Source organism: Corvus cornix, chromosome 1 (genome assembly GCF_000738735.6).
Source record: "Corvus cornix cornix isolate S_Up_H32 chromosome 1, ASM73873v5, whole genome shotgun sequence".
In the NCBI taxonomy this organism is placed as follows: domain Eukaryota; kingdom Metazoa; phylum Chordata; class Aves; order Passeriformes; family Corvidae; genus Corvus; species Corvus cornix.
The window spans coordinates 102,605,099-102,626,927 of record NC_046332.1 but is presented as its reverse complement, the minus strand read 5'-3'; the positions used below and the strand labels follow the sequence as shown (position 1 = coordinate 102,626,927).

Below are 21,829 nucleotides of genomic sequence, written 5' to 3'. Positions count from 1 at the left end.
CCTTAACCTGCCTTTTCACCATTTAGGTTTTGTCACTGTTTTCTTTATACCACTTGGTATTTCTCTCCCCCAGTGGTTGACACCCTGCGGTGTGCTGTCCCGGATCTGAAACACATAACTTAATGTTGTTCTAGCAAAAATTTAAAAAGATTCTTGCTTTTGTGGTCTGTTGTCTTGCTTTTTTGTTATCTTTTATTTCCAAATCCTTTCCAACAGAATGCTCTCATGGATTTGTTTCCCTCCTTTGTTTGCTTTTGCTTTAGTGGCTCTCAAAGTGCTTTGCTTCGTTAGCTGGACTGGAGCACAGCATGCTCTGGTGTGTCATGTCAGGCTGCTTCTAATCTTTGCCAGTTACATAATAACTTCTTCAGGAAGGATGAAATAATATTTTTGAACAGATTTTTTTCTGTGTTATTGGGGGTTTTTGCTTTGCCTTTTTTTTTTTTTTTTCCAACTGCAAGTTGTTACATATTGGCTTAGAACAGAGAACCCTCAGATTGACTTGCAAGAAGTGTAATTTCTGTTCACTCTTGAAATGTTTCAGTGCCATGGTCTGTCCATTGATGGGTATGTCCTTCCTTCTTCAACCACCAGAGAGGTACAGTAAAATGCCAATGATTTTCTAGCCACATGTCTGAATGTTTGGTTTGACAGTGTAAAATGCAGCAGGGCTGCTGTTACAGATCCTTGGTTTTATGTTTAGAACATCTGGACCTTCCCCCAGCACCTCTGCTAGTTTCCCTGGGTCTGTGCAGGTGAGTTCCTGCCAGGCAGGCCTGAGAGGAGGCTTGTAACAGGTTTTCCCTTTGCTGAGCCTGCCTTCTGCACACCTTCACTGTCCCCTTGTGCCCACTGGGAGACTCCAGAGAGGGTGGGGGACAGCAGCCCTTTGGGGGGAAGGTGAGGCAGCACAGACTTGTTGGAATAAAGCAGACACATTGCTTGCCACTTACTTTTTTTAATATGCTGCAACAGCAGGCAGTGTATTTTGGCTCAAAAGTAAATACCAGTTAAGGATGATTGTTTCTAACTAAAGCTTTGGTTCTTTAAATCCATAACATTTTCTTGCATTTTTTTCTTAGCTGGATTCTGTCTTTAGGTGCTCTGGCAAATTTTGAATTCGCATCTATAAAACAAACTCTTGTGAATAGTAATCCATCAGTGCAAGAGCTGTGCTTGTGTGCCCAAGACTGTTTTCCTGACTGTTTCTCTCAGACTTGTCTCTGGCTTCCTTCTTTTCTGAGGGACTGTGGTAACAGCTGAAGAGAGGAGTTGGAATTTTCTGCCAAATTTAAATGTTGGGGTTTGTGGTTATTTTCAGAAAGGAGAGCTTTATTTATCCCTATTGGGTAGATAAACAGACTTCTATTTTTAGCCTGTCAGACCTGGACAGGATCTAATTTTGCTGTTTGAGGCAATCAAATTAAATAAGCACAAACCTCCTAAGGCAGCATAACATCCACAGAGCTATGCCAGTGCAAATTAAGCTGTTCTACAAACAGAATAGTGATATTCCTGCATGGCAAAGCTCAGGGGTTATTTAAAAATCACCCCTCTAAGCAGGTGGTTGCTTTTAAAACTCAGCAGTACATTTGGCTTTGCAACTAACCTGCAATGCCAGAAAGATACGTACAAGGCAGAGTGTGTGAGACCACAGCCTGAGGAGCAAAGAGTTAATGTGCCAGCTAAGCATCAACAGCACTGTATGTAAGTGAGATGTGTGTGAGATGGGTTGCAGGGCTGGAGCAGGCTTCTGGAAGTTGTGTAACTGTTTGCAGAATCAGGGTCTAGCAACACAAAAACTTTCTGTAAGTGTTAAAGCTGCACAAACATTTTGTTCGCTTCAGTCAGTCTGCCCCTATGTGCGGAGAGGAGCATATGTCTCAGTGCTTGCAGGATGTGAGGAGCTAGTCTTTTGGATTTGTCAGTTTGTCTTTCCATTTCCACTCAAACTTGCCAGATGACCCCATGCGAAATCAAGTTTGCAGTGCACGTGGAGTCGGTGCTGAACCACGTCCCCCAGCCTGAGTACAGGCAGCTCCTGGTGGAAGCTATTCTGGTCCTCACGTTCCTCTCTGACATCGAGGTGAACAGCATCGGGGGCATCATCCACGTGGACAGAATTGTGCACATGGCCAATGACCTGTTTCTGCAGGAGCTGGTGAGCTCAAAGGGCAGTGGGGGAAAGCCTCCTCCTTTCAAAATTATTCCCTGCTCTTTTTTTAATGTGTGTGATGAACTTGATTTTGTCCTGGCCCTTTCTCCTACAAAGACAGACCAAATCACTTAAGTATCTTCTGGAAATATATTTGGGAGAACTAATGCAAGAACTGCGGGAGATTTAAAGGGAATAAAATTGTAGTGTCTAACAAGCTCTGAAGTGCAAGGGTAGATTGAAGTTCTGCTTTATCAAGGCGTTAGTATTACCAATATTTGAGTAATCCCACCCATTCCCCCCAACGGACACAAATCTGTGTGAATTTATATATTCATTTACTTGCACTGATCCAACTAAGTCATGTGGGCCCTATAGTAATCCTGATTAAGATTTTCATGAGGGGAAAGAGAATTTTCAGTATTCAGCACAAATAGAAAATCATAATGGGGTTTGTTTTTTCCAATAAATAAGCATGCATGCCTAACTTGCCCTACTTCTTTGCTTGTCTCTTTACAGAAATCATTTGGAGCTACTGGTAGTATCTTGGAGAAAGACGTAGCCACGGGAATTTGCCACTTTTTTTATGACAGTGCTCCCAGTGGAGCCTATGGCACCATGACTTACCTAACAAAAGCTATAATTATTTATTTACACGATTTCCTGCCCAGCACAGGCTGTGCAATGCAGTAAGTGATGCCTCAAGCGGAGGGAAGGCTCGGAGGCTCTTCCTCCCCAGTTCCCTGTCACAAACCCCTTGGCTGTGGTTGCTGCCCGTGTGTGCCATCCACTCCCCCAGCATTTGGCCCTGCTGGGGATGCTGTGTGCACACTGACCTGCTGGGGACAGGGAGCTGGAATTTGGCCTGGTTTTAGGAGAGTGTGCAAGAAATAACAAATAACGAGGCTTATTCTGCCCAAAGTGCATAAATGTAATTTGTATTAAATTAGCAAGGATTATACAGTTCTGCCAAGGGGAAAACAGATTACTCTGTGGAGATCAAAAGGCATAATAAAATGAGGGAGCTGCATCTTGGGGACGGTCTCACAAATAAGGGAAGTGATGGAATTCATTAATTTTTCTCCTGCTGTGTGTAAATGTACATCATTGTGAATCACTAATGCACAGTGTGAAACATCCAGGGAAAATAGAGGAGTAAGAATAACTTGAAATAACGTGGTGGTATTTTTAATACACTTTTACCCTGATTCTCTTCTCATTTGCACCTAGTCAGTGCAAGGCTAAGGCCAGTAGGGACAAACTTCCTACAATATCCACTAATTTGAGTGGATAGCCTCTGTCAGGAAGCTGCATCTGTCTTTAATCTGAACAAAATAGCTTCCTTCCCTGCATCCCCAAGACTTTGGAGGCAAAATCTCAAGACTCCAGCTTCTCCAATGTGACAGACAGTTTTATGCCTGTAATCCTTTCCTCTGAATGGAGCAAGATAAACCTTTTCCCCTTGAGCACCCTTTCCAAGTCTCCTGATCATTTCCCTTGCAAACAGCCTCAGAGTTAAGAATGGCATTATTGTGGCCTTTCCAGTGTAGCGTGAGTTTATGGAAGGCTTTGATGTTTCTCTTTTTTTTTTTCTTTTCTTTTTTTCCTTTTCCATTTTTTCTTTTTCTTTTTTTTTCTTTTTAATTTGAAGTCACACTGGTCTCATGTAGTTAGGGGTTGGGCTGCCTGGAAGTCTCCCTGCAGACAGTTCCCAGGTTAATGCTGTCCACTGGAAGCTCTGAGATGCTGCAGGGAGAATAGGTGTGTCCCCAGGCATTGGCAGTGGTTTTCCTTGTGCCTGTGCTGCTGGCTTTGCCACCAGCCACATGTCAGCACCTGGCTGACAGCTTAGGAAAGTGGCAGTAGCTTCAGCCTCTCCATGGCCACACACAGGTTCCCTCAGCAGCACTGCTGCCATGTGAGCAGAAAGGATCAGAGCAATTCTGTCTTGCCAGGCAGAGGGGAAAAGAGCAGATAGGCCTGTAAAAAGTACTTTCTGAGCTAATAAACCTGGTAAGAGTATTTCTGTAAGCCTCCCCTCCACTCTTTCAGAACATAACTGTGCCATTTGTATAGGATTTGAATTTTTTTTTTTTTTTGTAACAATAGTGTGTGGTGCTTTTGAGAGTGAGGTTTTTGTTTCCAGTAGAAGTAATGTCCTGTCTCACTTGCCAGTTGCCAGCCCTCATGGTCCCAGCAGGTCTGAGCTCCAAAGGCCATGACACCCTGCCTGCTGTCCCTCTACAGAGTCACTGCTGCTGTAGCAGTATCTGGGAACTGGCTCAAGAGAGTGAAGGTGTGGGAGGCCTTAGTGTGAGGTGATGTAATGTTTTTTTCAGAGACAGAGGAGTTTGGTAGTCCAGAGGACCAGGAGCCCTGTGTTAAACCACCATGGGAACCATGGGCCTGTGCAGGGGCCAGTACAAAGTGACAGTTCAGGTACAATTAGCACTTGGGTGTAGAAGTCATTTTATTGGTGTGGTGCCTGTTTTGTAAGGGTTTGCCTTTGTTATTGTTTAGTTTGGTTTTTTTAACTTTTCGTATGTATTGTGAGAGCTCACTTGGCTTGTTTCCCAGTAAAAGGAAGTAAAATCCTTTGTCTCCTTTAAGCAGATGTGACAGTGCAGAGCATAAGCACACAACAGCAAGGTGATAGTTTTTTATTTTACCCGGTATCATACAAAAAGTAGTAGCAGTTATTTTTGCTTTTCTTCTTGAATCCTAGACTGTGAGAGATGCAAATGACTTTTTGCAGAAACAAGAAGGCTGATGTTGGTTTTACATGCAGCTGCATTGAAGTCTAAGGCAATTAAATGTATGGACTAACATACCTGGACACCCCTTAACACTTACTTTTTTTAATGGGAGTGTCATTGGTGTTTTTAATATCAAATTCACAATATGACCTAGGTTATGGTATATTCATGATGGTCATAATGAATTACCACGTGGAATGCAGGCAATTGAAAAGTATTTATGTAGTAATTTGAAGAGTTTAGGTAGCTGGTGGTGAAGGGTGGGACTCAAACACAAGGCCAGTGGAAGGCAAACTATTATTACTTACAGGGTCAGGCACAGCTGCACCACCTTGCTGCTGTGTTACTGCTCAGAGCGAAGAACCATTGCAACTGGAGAGTTGCCTTGCAGTGCAAACCCAATTATGCAACTAAGGTTTTACACAGACCCCCTGCTTTCCTGAAGATCCCCTGGGTGTGTGAGGCTGCTGCAAAGCAGAGCTGGCACTGGCAGTGACCAGGGTGTGCTCCCAGATAAAATACAGGACGACTTTGCAGTTTGTGCAGGGCTGAGCTAATTGGCAGAGGCTCTCCTTGGCTGTGCAGCCTCCCTGGGGAGCCACCAGATGACACTGCCAGCTCCCAGCCCCTGGAAACTCACTTATGGAAAGAAGGCAAAGGTGAACAGACACATCCTGTGAAACAAGGGCATTAGTGAATTAAAATAGACTCACCTGAGAGCTGCTTGTGCCAGCCTGACCAGCACTGCTGCCCCAACCAGTTTGCAGCTGTGAGGTCAGGAGCACCCACACAGTGCTGGGGGCAGCTGGGTGCACCTGGAGACAGGTGCAGGGCTGGGGTGGGGGGCAACTGGCAGAATAAGGATCTGTGTCCAGCTCAGAGCTCACACCACACGCTGGCCCCAACCCTGCTCCCCCAGGTCAGTGCCCTCCCTGCTCACAGCTGTTGCCTTCTCCCTGCTGCCGACAGGGACATGGGTTTGTCAAACTAGACAGATCAAAAGCACCACTGATCTCCCTTAGCTGCTGGTCCCACAGGTAACTGTGAAAACTGAATGGGTGGAGTACAAAGTCTGTCTGATTTCTCTGCTGCTAATTGTAGTCTCCTTTCTCAGGGAAGGAGTCTTGCTTGTTCCCAGAAAGGTGCAGGTGAGCCACAAAGTCCTTAGCTGCCCTGCAAAGGGGCAGCCACTTTCTGTGGGGTAGTGAAACACCTGGGCTGCCCCATGTGGGCACAGGACACTGCAGGAATGTGTCACCCCTCTGGCAGTAGCCAGGGCCTTGAGTGAGGTGGGAGCTTGAGTCAGTCCACGTCCAACCTTGGGCACTTTTTGGAGTGGTCTGCAGGTAGGAGCAGAGTTGCCCAGGAAGCAGGAGAGAGATGCCACCCCTGGTGCCATCTGTAGCTGTAGGGTAAGAGTTTGGGCACTCATCTGCAGGTTGATTCAGGTGCTGCTCAAAGGACCACTCACGTCTGGAATATTAAGTAGCTGCTGCATAGAATCATGACTGAAAAAAGGGATTGAGGATGGGGGTTATAGAAGAAGAGCTTCGGGTCAAACAGTTTGGATTTAAGTAAAAGCAGCAGGGCTTTTTCCCACTCCCAGTTCCAGTCTCAAGTGGCATGCATTCCAGCATTAGATGTTTCAGTTACCCCCCTGCCACCCTCCTGTCAGGGGTAAGGGGGCTTTTTGTGCCACCAGCAGCTGACAGGACAGCACCTTCTTTTTTGGCTCAATGATTCAGCTCCTCAGTCCTGTATCCCCAAAAGGCTCTCACTGCCTGCCAAGTGAACCTGTGCTGCAACTGTACCTTGGCATCCCCTCTCAGGAAGTGATCCCTCAAGGCCAGTCCCCTTCATGCCAGGTTCAGGAATGTGTCCCTAGTGGGGAAGATCCACACTGGAGGCTGCCAGCCATCCTTCAGAGCTGCTCTCTCGTTGCACACCCTGGCTTTGTCCTCTTTACTGGGGCAGGTGGCAAAGGAGGACTCCAGAGCTGTGGTGTCCAGTTCCACCTTGTCATTTCACACCCACTGCATGGAAGCAACAGTGGGAAGCAAGATCCCACCACACACAGTGGTGTTTGGCCATCGTAAGTGGAGCCTTTTTGTCACTCCACTGGAATAAGGTGGGACTGATCAGATTAACTGCATGCTAAAAATATACATTGTGTATTACCAATGCCATTGAAGTTTTACTGTAAATTTTGTTTGCACTATTAAAGATTTTTCTTTTCTCCAAGGCGGTAGAAATAAGTGTGTGCATGTTTGTTCATTCATCTTTCAAGTTACAAAATACTTCTGGAAAAGTGTTCTGTATTTAAATGTAGAAAGTAAGATTTAAGAGAGACAGCTTGGGCTGCTGTTACATTCTGGGATGATAAACTTGGAAGGATGCTTCTTTTCTACTTTCAACACTTCTGTTAAATGAAACTGAGCTGTTTTACTTAGCTCATCTTTAGCTATTAAAATTTAAAGGTGGACTAGGTTGGAACCTTTTCCTACCCAAAAAGCACTTTATGGCTTTATGTGCATTGGATTTACTGAGGCTGAATAAAGAATACAGTTACCAAAGAGCTCCTGACCTGATGTTGCTTTCAGGGTGTAAGATGCAAGAAAATTAAGTCCAGATCTCCTGACTTCTCCCCCTTGGGAATTGCCAGGGTGGTACTGGCAGGAATGGGAATATTGGCTTGCAGTCAGGGGAAGGAGAGAGGCATGTGAAGGCAAGAGACTCTTCCATCTTGCTACCTTCCAAAAACTCAGTTTCAGGATTTCTCAGTTCCTTTTCTTGGTAAAGAATTTATGTTTAACTATATGCAAGAATATTTAGGTTTGGTAGTATCAAAATATGTTTACTATTGTGTTCTTACTCATCTCTGTTTTTAAAAAACCCTGTTTGTCTTCAGAACAGTGCATTCTATGGTGATGGGAGCAGGATACCAAAACATAAGCAGAGACACCCCACTTAGGCATTGCTCAGAAAGCCAAAGCTTTATTTTGTGATCTATCATGTTCTGCATTAACATGCTATGGATTTAGCCTTCATTAAGGTGACAAGTTATCACAGAATCACCGAATCCCAGAAGGGGTCATGTTGGAAGAGACCACAATGGCTCATCTGGTCCAACCTCCCTGCTCAGACAGGGTCATCCCATAACACATAGCACAGGACTACCTCCAGATGGTTCTTGAATATCTCCAATGAGGGAAACTCCACACCCTCTCTGGGCCTTCTGTTCCAGTGCTTGGTCACTGCACAGGAAAAAAGTTCATCCTCATGTTCAGGTGGAATTTCCTGTGCATCAGTTTCTGTCCATTGCCTCTTGTCCTATCGCTCAGCACCACTGAGAAGAGCCTGGCTCCATCTCAGAAACAGTTATGATTGATTCAGAACTCTAAATCCCAACAAATGTGGGGGAAAGTAACCAGTGGCAAGAGGAAATCCAGTGCAAGTGTAAATACCTTTCAGCCAAGGTCCTCTAAGTTGTGCCTGTAAACTTTTGAAAGGATAAGTTAGTGACCTGGAATGATTTAATTCCTCTGCATCATGCAAAGAGCAAGATTAAATGCAGGCCTACCCATTTTAACTAGATGCTTCTTCCCTGTTTTCCTCTCCTGCAATGGAAAACCCACAGCCAGACTCTCTTGTGCCTGTTCCATCACCAGGGAGGGTCTGATATGTTCCTTGTAGTCATCAATGCTCTCAGCTGTCACTAAGGACTGTTGACAGACACATACCAAAGTCTCTCTTCCTACACAGCTCTAGGCATGACCTTGGCAATGCTGAGGGATTAGACTGATGGGGATGATGCCACCAAGAGGGCAGAAGTGAATTGTAAGGTTCTGGCAGTGTGTGGCAATGACACAGTAATACTGTTAAGTGTGAGTTTTCATCTCCTCTGTCCCATTATTAGCAGGTACAGATTAACCAGGAGGGGCTAAATAAAGACTTGAGCAGTGACCCTATCAAGCAGCCCTTTTATGACTAATGACAGCAAGCTGAGCTTCCAAGACAACTCACAAGAAGTTCTGCCTTTTCATGAGGTTGCCTTTTTCTCGAGTCTGTGAACAATGTGAAAGGCCTCTAAAAATTCATTGAAGTCGATGTGGCCATCTTTGTTGTAGTCTATGCTGAGGACTAACTTGTCAATGGAGTCATCCTGTACATCAATGCCCAGGTGAGAGGTGAAGAGTCTCCATGTCTGGCTGAATTCCTCAAGAGAAATCAAACCTAAAGGAGACAGACGGTAGGCTGCTTTTTGCAGTGCTGTTTCCCCTTCCTGCATAAACACACATATGCACACTCCTTCACTGCAAGACAGTTATCTGCCTACCATGGTGGGGGGGTTAGTGCTTTCATAATTGAAACACGTTTTTACTTTACGTAATGATTGAATGCTTCTGACAGTGGAATTGAGAAAGCAGTAAAGAGACAGTGGAAGGGAGAAAAAGCCCCTACAAGAGGGAAGCCAATACTGGAGCTGGGGTATGTGAGAATTTTTTTCTTGTTAAGCTCTGTGCACTGTCCCTTATATGGTTGCAGCCTGACTGCTTAAAATAGTCTCCACTAAACTGGAGAAATGACATCACCTCTGGTTCCCCTATATTTAGAAGCCTTAAGGAGGAAACACAGTGGGGAAAAGATAACTGGTATAGGCTCCATTCAGCTGACACAGGGGAGGTACCTGGACTTACCTGAGTGGTCTTTGTCAATGATGTTAAAGATGATCTCCAGATCTTTTCTGTATCTGCACAGTGTTTCTGCCAAAGCTGGCTGAGCCTGGTTTTGAAATCACATACAAGAAAGCTACTCAGATATTGGTTTGAGTTAATTTAACCAACAGAATATCTACTATCCAATTTCCATTTTCCCAGTTTAACTTGTCAAATGTTAAAAAAAAAAACTTTATGCTTGAGTTCTCTGGAATGACACTTCTATGTCTTGTCCTGAGGAATAATCAGATAAAACCCGTCACTTTCAGATGGCAGGGCAAGGGGGAAAGGAGCCCTTCACACCCCCTACCTTCAGTAATTATTTGAGGAAATATGGATAATCTAGGGATGGTGTAGACCATGCACTCATACAAAGCACTTACTGTACGTATGTGAATGGATCCCGCTGTTTAGGAAAATGATGGTTATACCTCAGTCCCAAAGCACTGTTCAGCCACTCAGTAACAACTGACCTCAGATACCATTATAAACATCTAAAAGTCCATCTACAAATGTGACTTCCTCCCACAGGGGCCTGAACTGCCTCTGGAGCTTGTTTGAAAAGCTCATTTCAAAGAGTAAGGGTTGAGTGCTCTGGGCAGAATTTGTCATATCTCCTCTTCTCTGTTATCTAAACGCCCTCAAAAGCCAACAGAAAGTAAGAAGCAGTTCTTGCATGTGATTCATCCAACCTATTTTAAGCATCTACCTTAGCAGGGGATGATGATTCGTACCCCAGCAGTGCTCATTTTCCTCCACTAACTATAAAAGGAAGCTCAGCAACTAGTTCAGATGTCTACTTGATGGGCCAAACCACTGTCTTGTGCTTTAATTTGCACCGAAAGTTGTTCCTCCAAGAACTGCAAGGAGGTGTTTTTCTCTTTACCTCTTTTATAGGTTGACCCATTTTCAAATCATAAAAACATGACATGAAGTCAACTTCTCCATCTGGATTCATCTGTGCTAACTGAGACCGCAGCATCCTCCAGGGCAGTTCCAGCTGTAGGACAGACTCCATCGCTGCAGCCCAGTCGTTGACAGAAATCCTGCCTGCCAGAAGGGGTCAGGTCATGGTTACAAGTGGAACAGGACACAGCACACATCAGTCACCAGCACAAAGGGTTACAAAACACAAGGATTTTCTCTGAACCCTGGGATGAAAGCCCTCATAACAAAGGAGCTGTGGGGTTGAACTAGGCATTTCCACAGGTCCCTTCCTGACACAAAGTTGTGATGCTATTATGACGTTCAGCATATTTTAACACCTTTTGACAAAGCCAGATTATGCCATGAAGGTGTACTTCAGATTTCAGCTGAGCTGCAATTAGAGTGACATGTGGCTGAAAACCAGACAGAAATATGTGAAACAGCTGTTCAGTGGCCAAAGAAACACCATCATGTTATTGAGTGCCCTTGTAAGGGCACAGGACACAGTCAAGTGAGTAGCCATCCTGAGGAAAAGTTGTATTTGTGGTAGAAATCAACTTCTTGCTTCTACATTAAAGGTTAATCTATTAACTTAGCACTGACTTTTCTTCAGCTGAGGGGTGAGTGTGTTTTTGCTGGAGGCATAGACAAGGCTGTGTGTCTGCTGGAGGCATAGGCAGCCAACTTTCCTCAGATACCTCCCAGGCTCAAAAGGAGACCAGTTCCCTCCAACCTGAGACCCCAGTTCCCTGTCTGACACCTTCTGAAGACCCTCCTATATGAAGGTGGTGGTGACTTTTGAGCTTCTGGAACTGGATTTGCCTGCCCAAACTCTCTACCCAACAGCAAACACCATTTCTCTATTTGCCCATGTCTTTCAGCTTTCTTTTTTCTACTTCAAGCTTCATCCCCTCAAGTTGTTGTCTGGGGCTAAACCCTTGCCAACATCTATTCTCCTCTGTGGTCAGGGAGAACAAGGTCAACTAGCCTCTGCTGTCCTCAGCCTGACAGTGGCAGGCAGACAGGACTCCTCTCCATGGAGTTTGTCCCCTCTGCCCCACAGACGCATGGAAGCTGTTTTCCCCACGGTGGCAGCTGGACAGAGAAGTAGTACCTGTCCCATTGACGTCGTATTGTGCAAAAGCACTGGTGAGTTCAGACCTGTGAGCATAAATCTTCTCTCGTAAGGACTTTAAGGCAGATGATTCAATTGTACCTACCCTAGGAAGAAAAAAATCAGCAGATTATTAAAGGATTAAAATCCTCAAGCATTTTATGCTTTTCAACATTCATTATCAAATGCTTCTATCCTTTAACATGTAGTAAGTTTAGGGTCTAGTATGTTTAAGTAGGATGACCCAAAACATACTGGAACACTGGAGGGGGTGGGGGAGCAAGACAACATTCAGAGGGGGAAAACCCCCCAAAAAACAAAACCAACGATGCTCCATAAGAATAATCTGCGTTTATGAGATAATTGAGTTTATGCAGGTAATTCTAAGCTGCTTTCCTTTACTAATCTGACCACAGTACTAGGCATGGCAAAGCTGTCATGATAAACTCTTGAGACTCAATTCATAACAGGATTTGTCCAGATTAACACTGCAGCCTTAAAGCAGGTGCAGGCCATTTATGAGTCCCTGGCAATTGTCTGTTCAAACTGCTTACCTCATCTAATTACCTTTGTGAATTTCTCAGGAAACCAAGTTTGAACACTTAGAACATGTTTAGTTTACTGTATTAATTTTTAAATTGTAAAACAAAAAACCAGGGAGAATCAAGGAAAATGGATGCCTATTCAGTTATTCCATCAAGCTCGAGATTTGTGGCAGGTACACTCACATGTGAGGAGAGTCCACCCCTCACAGCATGCAACACACAGCTTTACCTCTCACGGAGATTCTGCCTGCGCGTGTACTTGCTGACTTGGTACTGCACAAACCGAGGGGTCAGTTCAGGATTTAGCTTGATGTAAGCACCCCGGTTACTGCCCTCTTCATAATAGTTAGAGGCAGAGAATATGGTGATAACCTGATCATAGGAAACAGAGAAACTGGATTGGCCAGAACAGCTCTTCTTGACACTGATTTCTGAAACTGATCTTAAAAAAAATTCCAAGTTACAAAATTATGTGTCTACATATAAAACTGTGTCACCAAATTGCTCTTGCCTTTAGAGTCAGAGCTCTGGGCCTTTATTTTTGACCTGTCACACTTCAGAGGGCAGTGAGATACAACATGCTGTTTTAACAGAAACCTCTTTCTAAGAGAGACCTGTTTTTCAGGATTCTTGTTGGCCTCCCAACACAGCATGTAAGAAAGCAGGGCCAGAAGAGAAATCCGTAAATTAAAGACAACTAGAGCCTTATAGCATCTCTTGAACTGTATTTACACACAACTCTTCTTGGGGATTTTGTTGATGTCCATTTTTTTCATGTCAGTAATAAGCTGGTCCCCACTCCCTAAAGCTGTAAAGAATTTTGTTACTCAGAACTCAGTAATTTGTTGTAACATCTATCTAGGACAAAGTTCCCCCAAACCCGAAGTCACTCTCCCTTTTTAGAATAAATTTTGTGGACAAATCTACTGTGGATGTTCCTGTGAAATTCACAGGAGAATTCTACTTTACATGGAAGCATCTTACCTTCCCATCATGACTGATCTCATAACCTTCTGGCTTAAATTCATGAGACCTGATGAGCATCTTCAGATTATACCTCTCAAACAGCTTGGCAGTGACATCGGGACCAAAGTAACAGCCTCCTCCTCGACACTTGTTTGGTGTACAGCCATTTTGGCTTCTTGGATCACTCCACAGAATGTCAAGGATCTATAAAGAGCAAACTCAAGCAAGTGAGGACTAACAGTGGGGGAAGACTGACAGGCTATGGCTGTCTAAAATCCTGGCCACAGCAAAAGCCCCACAGTACAGGGAGAAAACACATCTTTGCTAAAATGTAAGTCTTGGGTTTTTTCCTTCCTTTCAGGAGCATATTCTTTTGTGCTGAGACTTTTCTTATCCTTTTTAAGAAACACTTTCTAGATTTTGGATGAATTTTTTTTTTTTTCCAGAAGAGATATCTTTTTAGCAATGTACCTCCTTTCACAGCTGAGGTTTTCAGACTTGGGCAGGTGCATCAGGAGCAGTACCTGGGCTATTTCAAAGAGAACACGAGCTGCCTTCTTCACATATAGGTAGGAGAGGTAATTTCTATTTCCCAGCACAGACTGGATAACCACATGGGTCAGTGGTTTTACCTAAGCTTGGGAGTACCTGCTCTCAACATGGTAAGAGTTACCTTTGGCTTTATTGTCTTCAGTTAGCTCACGTTTCAAACCAACATTTCACATTTTAGCAGGATTCAGACATGAAGGTGAATTATCATGGTTTAATTCTAGTCAGTAGAAAACATTAGTCAAAATGTGTTTGTTTAAACCTTGCTGGGCAAGGTTTGCATTAACACATTCCACTTCATGTTCATGAGCATGCCTTAGTGGATGCTTGATTAGCTGGGGGAGTGTCAGATTTTTGGGGGAAAGAGGGCCTTGCTTGTGCCCACTGTGTTAGTTTGTAGGTCAGAGAGGTATCTTGGGAAATCAGATTTTCAGAGAAATTAAGCTTTCCAAATTGCCACAATTTATTAAATTACAGTATAACTAAAGCTCCATATTGGCTCTAATATTCAAGAGGAAATGAACAGCCAGAGGACAAAAACTTCCCACTTCTGAATAATCTGCCTGTAGGTCTCAGGATCTGGGCGACTTTTTGGGGCTATATCAGCATTCAGCTGCCAAAAGCACAGACAAAGAAAGGTGCTTTATCTCACCAACAATTGCAAAGTCTGACCTGTCTAAACCAACAACCCGTTCTGTACCAACAGATCCAACCACGTGAGGGCAGGCAAACCCATTTCGTACTGAGCAGTTTCCTCCTCCTAAGGGCTAAGAAAACAAAACACTGGGCAAATTTTACTTGTAAGGAATAAAATCCCAAGCCTTTATTACCAGGTCTACAAAAAGCATCCAAAAACCGTTAGGTATTTAATACACTCCTTAGAATGACTGTTTTCTTAATAAGAGACCATTCTCTCGAACTCATAACCACACTGCCTAAACAGAACGCCTGCCGAGTTTGTGCGGGAGGGGTTTGTTATCAGTGTGTCTTTGGTTTCACCTACTTGTTTCCATTCCTTCAGGGCGGGGTCTGGAGGCAAATTTGAGCCTGAAGGCTGAGTGGAGCCCGATGAAGAGGTGTGTTGTGTCTTCTCTGCAAGATGCTGGTTGGCAGTGTGTTTACTGGATTTGGTCGTGGGAATTCTCTTGTTTGTTTGGTCCTGTCTGTCTCTCACTGACTTTGGTGGCCGCATCAAAGATTTCAACTTTAAGAAAAAAAAAAGTTACCACCCCAACAACAAAAGTTGATACAGAGATGCTGGCTGAAAGGCACACCAGCTCATGTTTCTTGCACTCAGGAAAACTCAGAGAGTTTGACTAATGTTAACTCTCATAATGTCCTGAACTCACAGGTTTCAGAGAAGCTGCAGGTGTTTGGCACTTGCAGAAATTTTGCTTTATACCTATCAGTAACCAGGCTCTTCAGAGCTGCTTTCATATTCTTATCCAGACACACAGACTCATTCCAAACACAGTCAATCTTAAGGTCTCACTATACAGCAAGTAGGGCCTGGGCTCAGGGAAGATGCTTCAGTGCCCAGCTTCCCTGGAAACAAAATATACATTCATATTCTATTGAAGGTGAAAGTCCATTCACTTCTGTTCTGACACACTACCATGCTGTTAGATTAATTTGGCTAAAACAAATAGAGTATCAGGAAGATGGCAGTGAAATTGATGAAGTATTACATCAGGCTTTACACTGTTAGATCAAACTCCTCCAACATGCATGGGCATTTGCTTTTTTGGAGTGGTGTGCTATGGCTCCATGGATGACCACTAACATGGACTCTTCTCCAGGGAATGTCTTCTCATTTGAAATACTCTCATACTAGCTTATTTCCAGAACAAAGCCAAAATAAACCTCGAAACCAAACCAACCAACCAACCCAAAAAACCCAAACCAAAACAAAAAAACCCAAACCAAAACCACCCACCAATAAAACATACACAGTCCACAGATGCCTGAATTTTACTTTTTAACAAAGAAAAGGACTAATTCAAAACAAAGTGCACAACACTGGGTTATTCTCCAGAGCACTGACCAATATGAGAGACCTGTCAGCTGCCAGCTGTACCAATTAAAATACATCACTTGGCCTTGAATGACACCACCCTGGGTTGTGGCCCACACATGTCTCATTAGCAATGCTCTCCTGTGGCAGCAACTTTGACCTGTTAATTCTGCATTTTACAGATACTGCCTCAGAAACATGCAGAGCTGAGCCCTGGTGAAAGCATGGGCAGAACTCATCTCACAGTTAGGACACCTCTATCTGTAGCTAGGCACCCAGTTTTAGTGCACCGTGGTACAGCCAATGGAGCCTAACACTCCAATGATCAGGAGTGTTCATGCTCTTTTCATGTCTTTGAAACAGAGACAGAACTGACTGTCCTGTAAAGCATTTATTTCTGCATTAGGAAATATGGGGATGACAGCTCTAGATTCCACAGACACTGATGACAGGGTACACTAGGTTGCATAAACATTGGTCTCCTATGCCATCTGAGATGCTCCACTGTGTCTGTGAATTAGTCTGAGGGGGACAGACACAAATCTGGCCTAAAGGGGACTGGTGGAGGAGACCTACAAAGAAGACTTTCTTCAGAGGCAGGCAAAGGCCAGAGGGGACATCCCTAGCCTATGGGGCACTTCCTTCAACAGCACTGCAGACACGTGCCTAAGCAATGATCTCCATCAGGTCCCCTGGATCTCCACTGACTATAAGGAGTCTCAGCACCCTGATCACAAGCAGACATCTTGATTTAGTTGTCCAAATCGAGACCAAATCCCACACCACTTTGTGGAAGGTATCTTTTCAGCTTTATACCGGCTAGCGCTTGTATTTCAATGCCTTAGAAAGCCTCGAGCAGCCTTGAGAGGTAGCAAGGGCGATCTAGCACTTTAGTAGCTCTAAAATCGGTACCTGTATCAGCTGCAGAACAAATACCATCAGCAGAAGCAAAGAGGGAGAAATATAGCTCCCTGCTCGCTCAATTCCCTGCAGTTAGAAGCTTTCAAATGAGACAGACGACAAGAGATGTTCACAGGAAAGTAGCTGAGCTGAGTGAGAGGCGGAGCCTCCCCTCGACCATCTTTTATTGGGAGAAGGGGAAAGGGGAGGACTGGGGGCGGACCCGGGGTGAGCGGCCAATCAAACACTGCTAAAGAGCCTGAGTTACATTTGGCTTTGCCCGCGCTTGGAACAAAGGAGCTCGGAGCACATGGGCAGGAGCACGTGTCTTTGGGAGGGGCAGGGGAAGCTCGGAACAGGCAGCAACACCACTTTCCACTCATTTGGAAGATCTGTGTTTGCTCACCATTTCAAAAAAAAAGCATGAACATTTCTGTCTTCTAAATCCATGAAAAGCAGTAGATTCTGTTTTATCAAGGCCAGTTCTTGAAGTCTGATCCTTCTGGAAAGGCTCTCCCACGTGTACAATGCTCAGCTGCTGCCAAGGGAGTGCCTCACAGGTAGAGAACTTCCCACACACAACAGATGGCAGAAGCACAGCCCCAGGACAAAAGGCAGTGCAAGAAATATGTGGCTAGATTGATTTCTACAGTGTTTGGAAATACCTGAGAATCAAGTAGTTTAAATACTTTCTGGCTAATCACTGCAGGAGGAGGCATCTAAAGTGGTTTTAGCTATTTTAAGGTCAAAAGACCCATGTTATGCAGAAAGCCAAACAACTGGCTCTCACATCTACTGCAGCCTTCTTTCCTAAGCCCTGATTTTGAAGAAAAATTGGACTATTATTTTTTTTACATGCCTTATACTGCTGCCATTTCCTTTCCTAATGTAAACAACTTGATCCTAGCATTTGTACTGCAAAATTTTTAAAAGAAAACAAAATTACCCTCATATGAATATGATCTCTTACCTTATTTCTCTCAAGTGCATTCAGAAAATCCAAATCTGTGGTGTCTGATATCCCCCCATGTAGGATAAGAACTTTGCTATCAATTATAGTGGCAAGGGGAAGCCAGCTAAAGACATCTCGCAGAAGACACAAAATCTGTTTCCAATGGTCCTGTAAAATATACTCTTACATTAGATCCTGTTTCTGGCAGAATCTGTTGCTTCTAAGTTCAAGGTTTTGCTAAAATGTCTGCGACAGTTTACATGAACAGTGGTGTCCAGGTGATATCCTGAACTGCAATCCTGACAAACATGTTCTGACATTTACTTTAGGGCCATTTGATTGTCTCTGTAGCATTTAGTTTTTCTTTCATGTTCACCTCTTTTTGTGTTCTTGATTAGTCTTATGGATGTTACTTACTTTGTCCCACAGATCTCTGGGCATAAGAGACTAGCAGTTAAAATTGTTTTGCCAGTTATTCCACTGATAGGCCAAAATAATTTCAGCTACATCATTAAAGTAATTCTCTGCTACACCTAAATAAATTGGTTGGAAGTTTTCTTGTTTACACAGGTTTCATTTTACATGTGCAAGAGTACAAAAAGATATAGGGGAAGGAGGAGGAGTCTTACCTTGTACTTCTTCGAAACTTCTTTTGTGAAGCCATATCTGAAAACAGGACAGCATAATGAACTGATTTTCAGTATGCCCCTTCTGCATGGCTTCCTGTGCTATGGTGTTTTCCAGGAGTTTTCTAGCCCCCTTTTTCACCTGCCATTCCATCTCACTTCAGTTGAAATGTGCTTTCCTCCACTCTGTCTTGAGAATTCAGTTAAACCGGTTTCTTGTACATAATAGAGGTCAGGAACCGAATCCAGCCCAATAATTATTAAGAGGCCTTTTTGCCAGCTCTACCTTTTAGATACCAGAGAGAAATTCCAAAGGAAGCTAACTGATAATGGGCAAAAATTCCCACAAAACCTTCACAGAGTTTTTTGTCTTAAATATCATATCACCATAGAATCATATTATAGAATGGACCTAAAAGATTACCTCATTTCAACTCCCTGCCATAGGCATGGACACCTTCCACTAGATCAGATTGCCCAGAGCTTCATCCAGCCTGGCCTTGAACATATTACTTTCTTAAACAATGTCATCTGTCATGTCTTTTCCCCCACAAGGGACAAGGATTTTGAGAGCTCATTCTTTTAACACCAAGATATCCTTCATCAAGGGGCATTTTCACAACACTCAGCTTTCAAATTTAGCAATGTGCAGCACTGCTAATCAAAATGCCCAGGAAAGAGTGATACACAGGACTACATCTGTGCACTCCATATCATCACAGACTTAGTTAATATTTTCTACTGTTCTGGGTAGGAATTTTTCTGCCTTGTAGATTAAGTAACTGATCTTGGTTTATGTTTGGGCTTTTTGTTTTTTGTTTTTTTAATTAAGTGCTGAAAAAGTAACTGTCATGTGAAACTGATTCTCCTATGTGGATCATTAATAGGACTTGACTATGGGCCTCTAACCTAGATGTTAACACAGGCTTCTGCATTAAAACAGCAATACATCCTGTGTGCACACATCAAATGATCCAAGGGGTATAGCAGGTTACCCACCAGTCAGTCACCCAAAGACTTTCTGGGGTGGCTTAGAATTGTAGGGAGTAGGACCGAGGAGTTCTTACATCTGTGAGATGATTTTGTCTCCAAGTCACACTTTGACTACAGCCAGAGCCACTGGCTGTGTTCACTCCCTTGGCAACACTGCACAGCTGAGTGCAAATGTCTGTGTTAGAAAAGAGTGTCAGCTTTCCTGCATTGACACCTCCAACTAATGAAGCTCCACTGAGTAGAAGGTAGGATATTTACCTGTGCCTTGTGTTTGAGAAGTGACATCTTAGTTCAAAGTTAACTAAAATATCAGCTTTAGCTAAATATGTTCTTTAATTAAAATATCATCCTTCCATCTGTCCTTCCCCAACTTTGATACTCTGGAAGCTGTACTAAGCCCTCTGACTTCAATGGATTATGATTAGATCAAAAACAAGACATGATTCCCATTCAAATGTCTGTGTGTAGTGAGGATGTTCCTTCCCCCCCACACGTTGAAGAGGCAAAGCTCTTCACCTGACTACTTAATAAAACATTATTTCTGTTTTAGGGTGTCACAGTGGTTAAAGTAGCATTCAAAAGCTCAAACATTTCTAGTGAAAGGCCAGATACTACCTGCCCCACCCCCAAAATCTACCTCAGGTTCATGATGTAGTCTTCATGGTTTCCTCTATTCAAGTGTAAATCGTTGGGATAGATAAGAAGAAATGCAAATAGGATTATAAGTATTTCCATAGAGTTTTTCCCTCTGTCGACAAAATCACCATTAAAGACATAGCGGTTTTGTTCTGAAGGCAGACCATTCTGCAGAAAGAAAAAAAAAGGGGGGGGAGCATTTAGAGAGGCTGCTTTGCTACTGTAAAAAAGGAAATAGCATTTAAATGAGATCCCATTGCTAGAAATTCTGAAAAAAAATCCTACGTAATACAGAGATCTAAAATGCAGCATTTATTTCCACTGCTTAGAATAAAAACCTCCATATCAGACAACCTGAGCCATTAGAGATGACCTCTCTAGCTATTCTTACAATGCCATCTCTAATCCTTTCCTCAATGTATTATATTAAATTGAAAGGGACCAAAAGGAACATCAGTCTTGTAGTAAAAGATACATTTTTGTTAATGCAACTGTTGCCAGGAAATTATGCACTTGCAAACAGAAGGGAGTCATTCACTTGGAATGGAAGATAAGAAATCCATGAAAAATTATCTTCTGACGTAAGTTTGAATGAATTTCATACATTTACATTGTTTGCAGTGTATAATTCCAGAACTCCTGAGAAAGACTATAGTCCAGAGGATATAAAATCTTAAGACAGAACTTTGAAGAGTTTGATTTCAGCTGTTTTAATCCTGAAAACACTACTTGAATTTTACTCATGAGGGCAAAGATATACTTGAAAGCTCACAAACCTGAGAGGCTGAACATACAGCTATTTGTTACCTTTTTTTTTTCTGAAGATACAGAGAAATGCTTTATTATAAATGGTGACTTATTAAAAACAAGTATTTTGAACTGATGATATGTTTTAGATTAGATTAATTACCACCACTTCAATGGGTGCCATCAGCTTACATAAAATACAGCACCAACTATATGTAGCTTCACCATTTCCAGTCATGAGTATCAGAAATAGTATTTTAACTTTGACTTCCCAGAAAAGAGAAACCTCTGTTTTCTCAATTGATATGTACAAGAAATATCAATAGGACATCTATAAAATGACATTATAACTGTGGAAGCCACTCTTAACAGTTTTGGCAGCATTTTTTGGCAGCATTGCAAGACATGCACATCCACTTCTTGAATATATCTACTGTGTCAGTGTCAAGCCTTTCTTGTGTTCCTATGGCATTGCAGGTGTACTGCCTTAGCAGGTTTATTGTAGGATACATGATTTGGCCAGGGACTCAATGAAACTTGTAATTTGAATCCATACAAGAATATCTTTTTTTGTCCCAATCAGTGTCCTGTGTTTTCAGGATGCAGAAGTGAACCCTGGTCTCTCCATCCTGGCTGCTGTAAATACAACTTCCTTGGTTTTTGCTCTAGTCTGTCCTGAGCCCTTTCCAAGGTAACTTAGAAGGGGCCTGTGCTTGCTCTGTGCTCACAGGAGTGGCAATGTATGAGACTCTGCTAATGCAGTGGGTTGAAGTGATTTTAAAAAGGATAGGATGGATTTCAGGAGTAGAAGAGACGCAGAAACTCAGCAGCAGTTTCTGGAAAGATAAATAAAAGCTTTGCCTTAAAACCAATAGGCATGTGAATTCACCAGCAGATTGTGAGTATACACACAACCACTCTAACTACAGTCCGCATGTAAAGACAGATCTACTGGAGCACTCTCCAGACTCTATCACCCTTCTTTTGGAAAAGCTTACACACAGTTTGAGTTTTAAGCAAGTTTCGTTTGGACTTCCAACTTCAAAGTGACATTTTAGTTTTGCTCCACAGACATGTAGTTTCCTTTTCTGTGGTTTCAACCAACGATGAGAGCAAAACTAAATTAAAGGCTGTTGCAGCCTCTGACATGTTGGAGAGGTAAACAAGGCCCTGTAATGATTAGCAACTTGCTGCTGGGCATCATTACTGTATCTCCTGGGTTAGTTATTAATTA

The 21,829-nt window shown here is 43.1% G+C and overlaps 2 protein-coding genes across 10 annotated transcripts in view; one reads left to right on the top strand and one right to left on the bottom strand.

The window, feature by feature from the left end:
- PHKA2 (phosphorylase kinase regulatory subunit alpha 2) overlaps nt 1–7,163 on the top strand; it is a 44,891-nt gene extending 37,728 nt beyond the window's left edge. For 7 of the 8 annotated variants that reach the window (XM_010394465.3, XM_019282958.3, XM_019282959.3 and 4 more), the window contains 3 exons: nt 545–598; nt 1,961–2,161; nt 2,675–7,163. In XM_010394465.3, coding sequence (XP_010392767.1) covers nt 545–598; nt 1,961–2,161; nt 2,675–2,848 — 429 coding nt within the window. In that variant the 3' untranslated portion in view covers nt 2,849–7,163. The remainder of the gene's footprint in view (nt 1–544; nt 599–1,960; nt 2,162–2,674) is intronic. The other variant, XM_010394468.3, reaches the window with a different exon arrangement.
- Nucleotides 7,164–8,204: 1,041 nt separating this feature from the next.
- Nucleotides 8,205–21,829, bottom strand: part of PPEF1 (protein phosphatase with EF-hand domain 1) — a 35,246-nt gene continuing 21,621 nt past the window's right edge. For both annotated transcript variants that reach the window (XM_010394462.4, XM_039551128.1), the window contains 10 exons: nt 19,850–20,016; nt 18,223–18,259; nt 17,612–17,761; nt 14,731–14,931; nt 13,197–13,382; nt 12,442–12,584; nt 11,668–11,774; nt 10,513–10,676; nt 9,609–9,693; nt 8,205–9,144 (listed from right to left, as the gene is read on the bottom strand). In XM_010394462.4, coding sequence (XP_010392764.1) covers nt 8,951–9,144; nt 9,609–9,693; nt 10,513–10,676; nt 11,668–11,774; nt 12,442–12,584; nt 13,197–13,382; nt 14,731–14,931; nt 17,612–17,761; nt 18,223–18,259; nt 19,850–20,016 — 1,434 coding nt within the window. In that variant the 3' untranslated portion in view covers nt 8,205–8,950. The remainder of the gene's footprint in view (nt 9,145–9,608; nt 9,694–10,512; nt 10,677–11,667; nt 11,775–12,441; nt 12,585–13,196; nt 13,383–14,730; nt 14,932–17,611; nt 17,762–18,222; nt 18,260–19,849; nt 20,017–21,829) is intronic.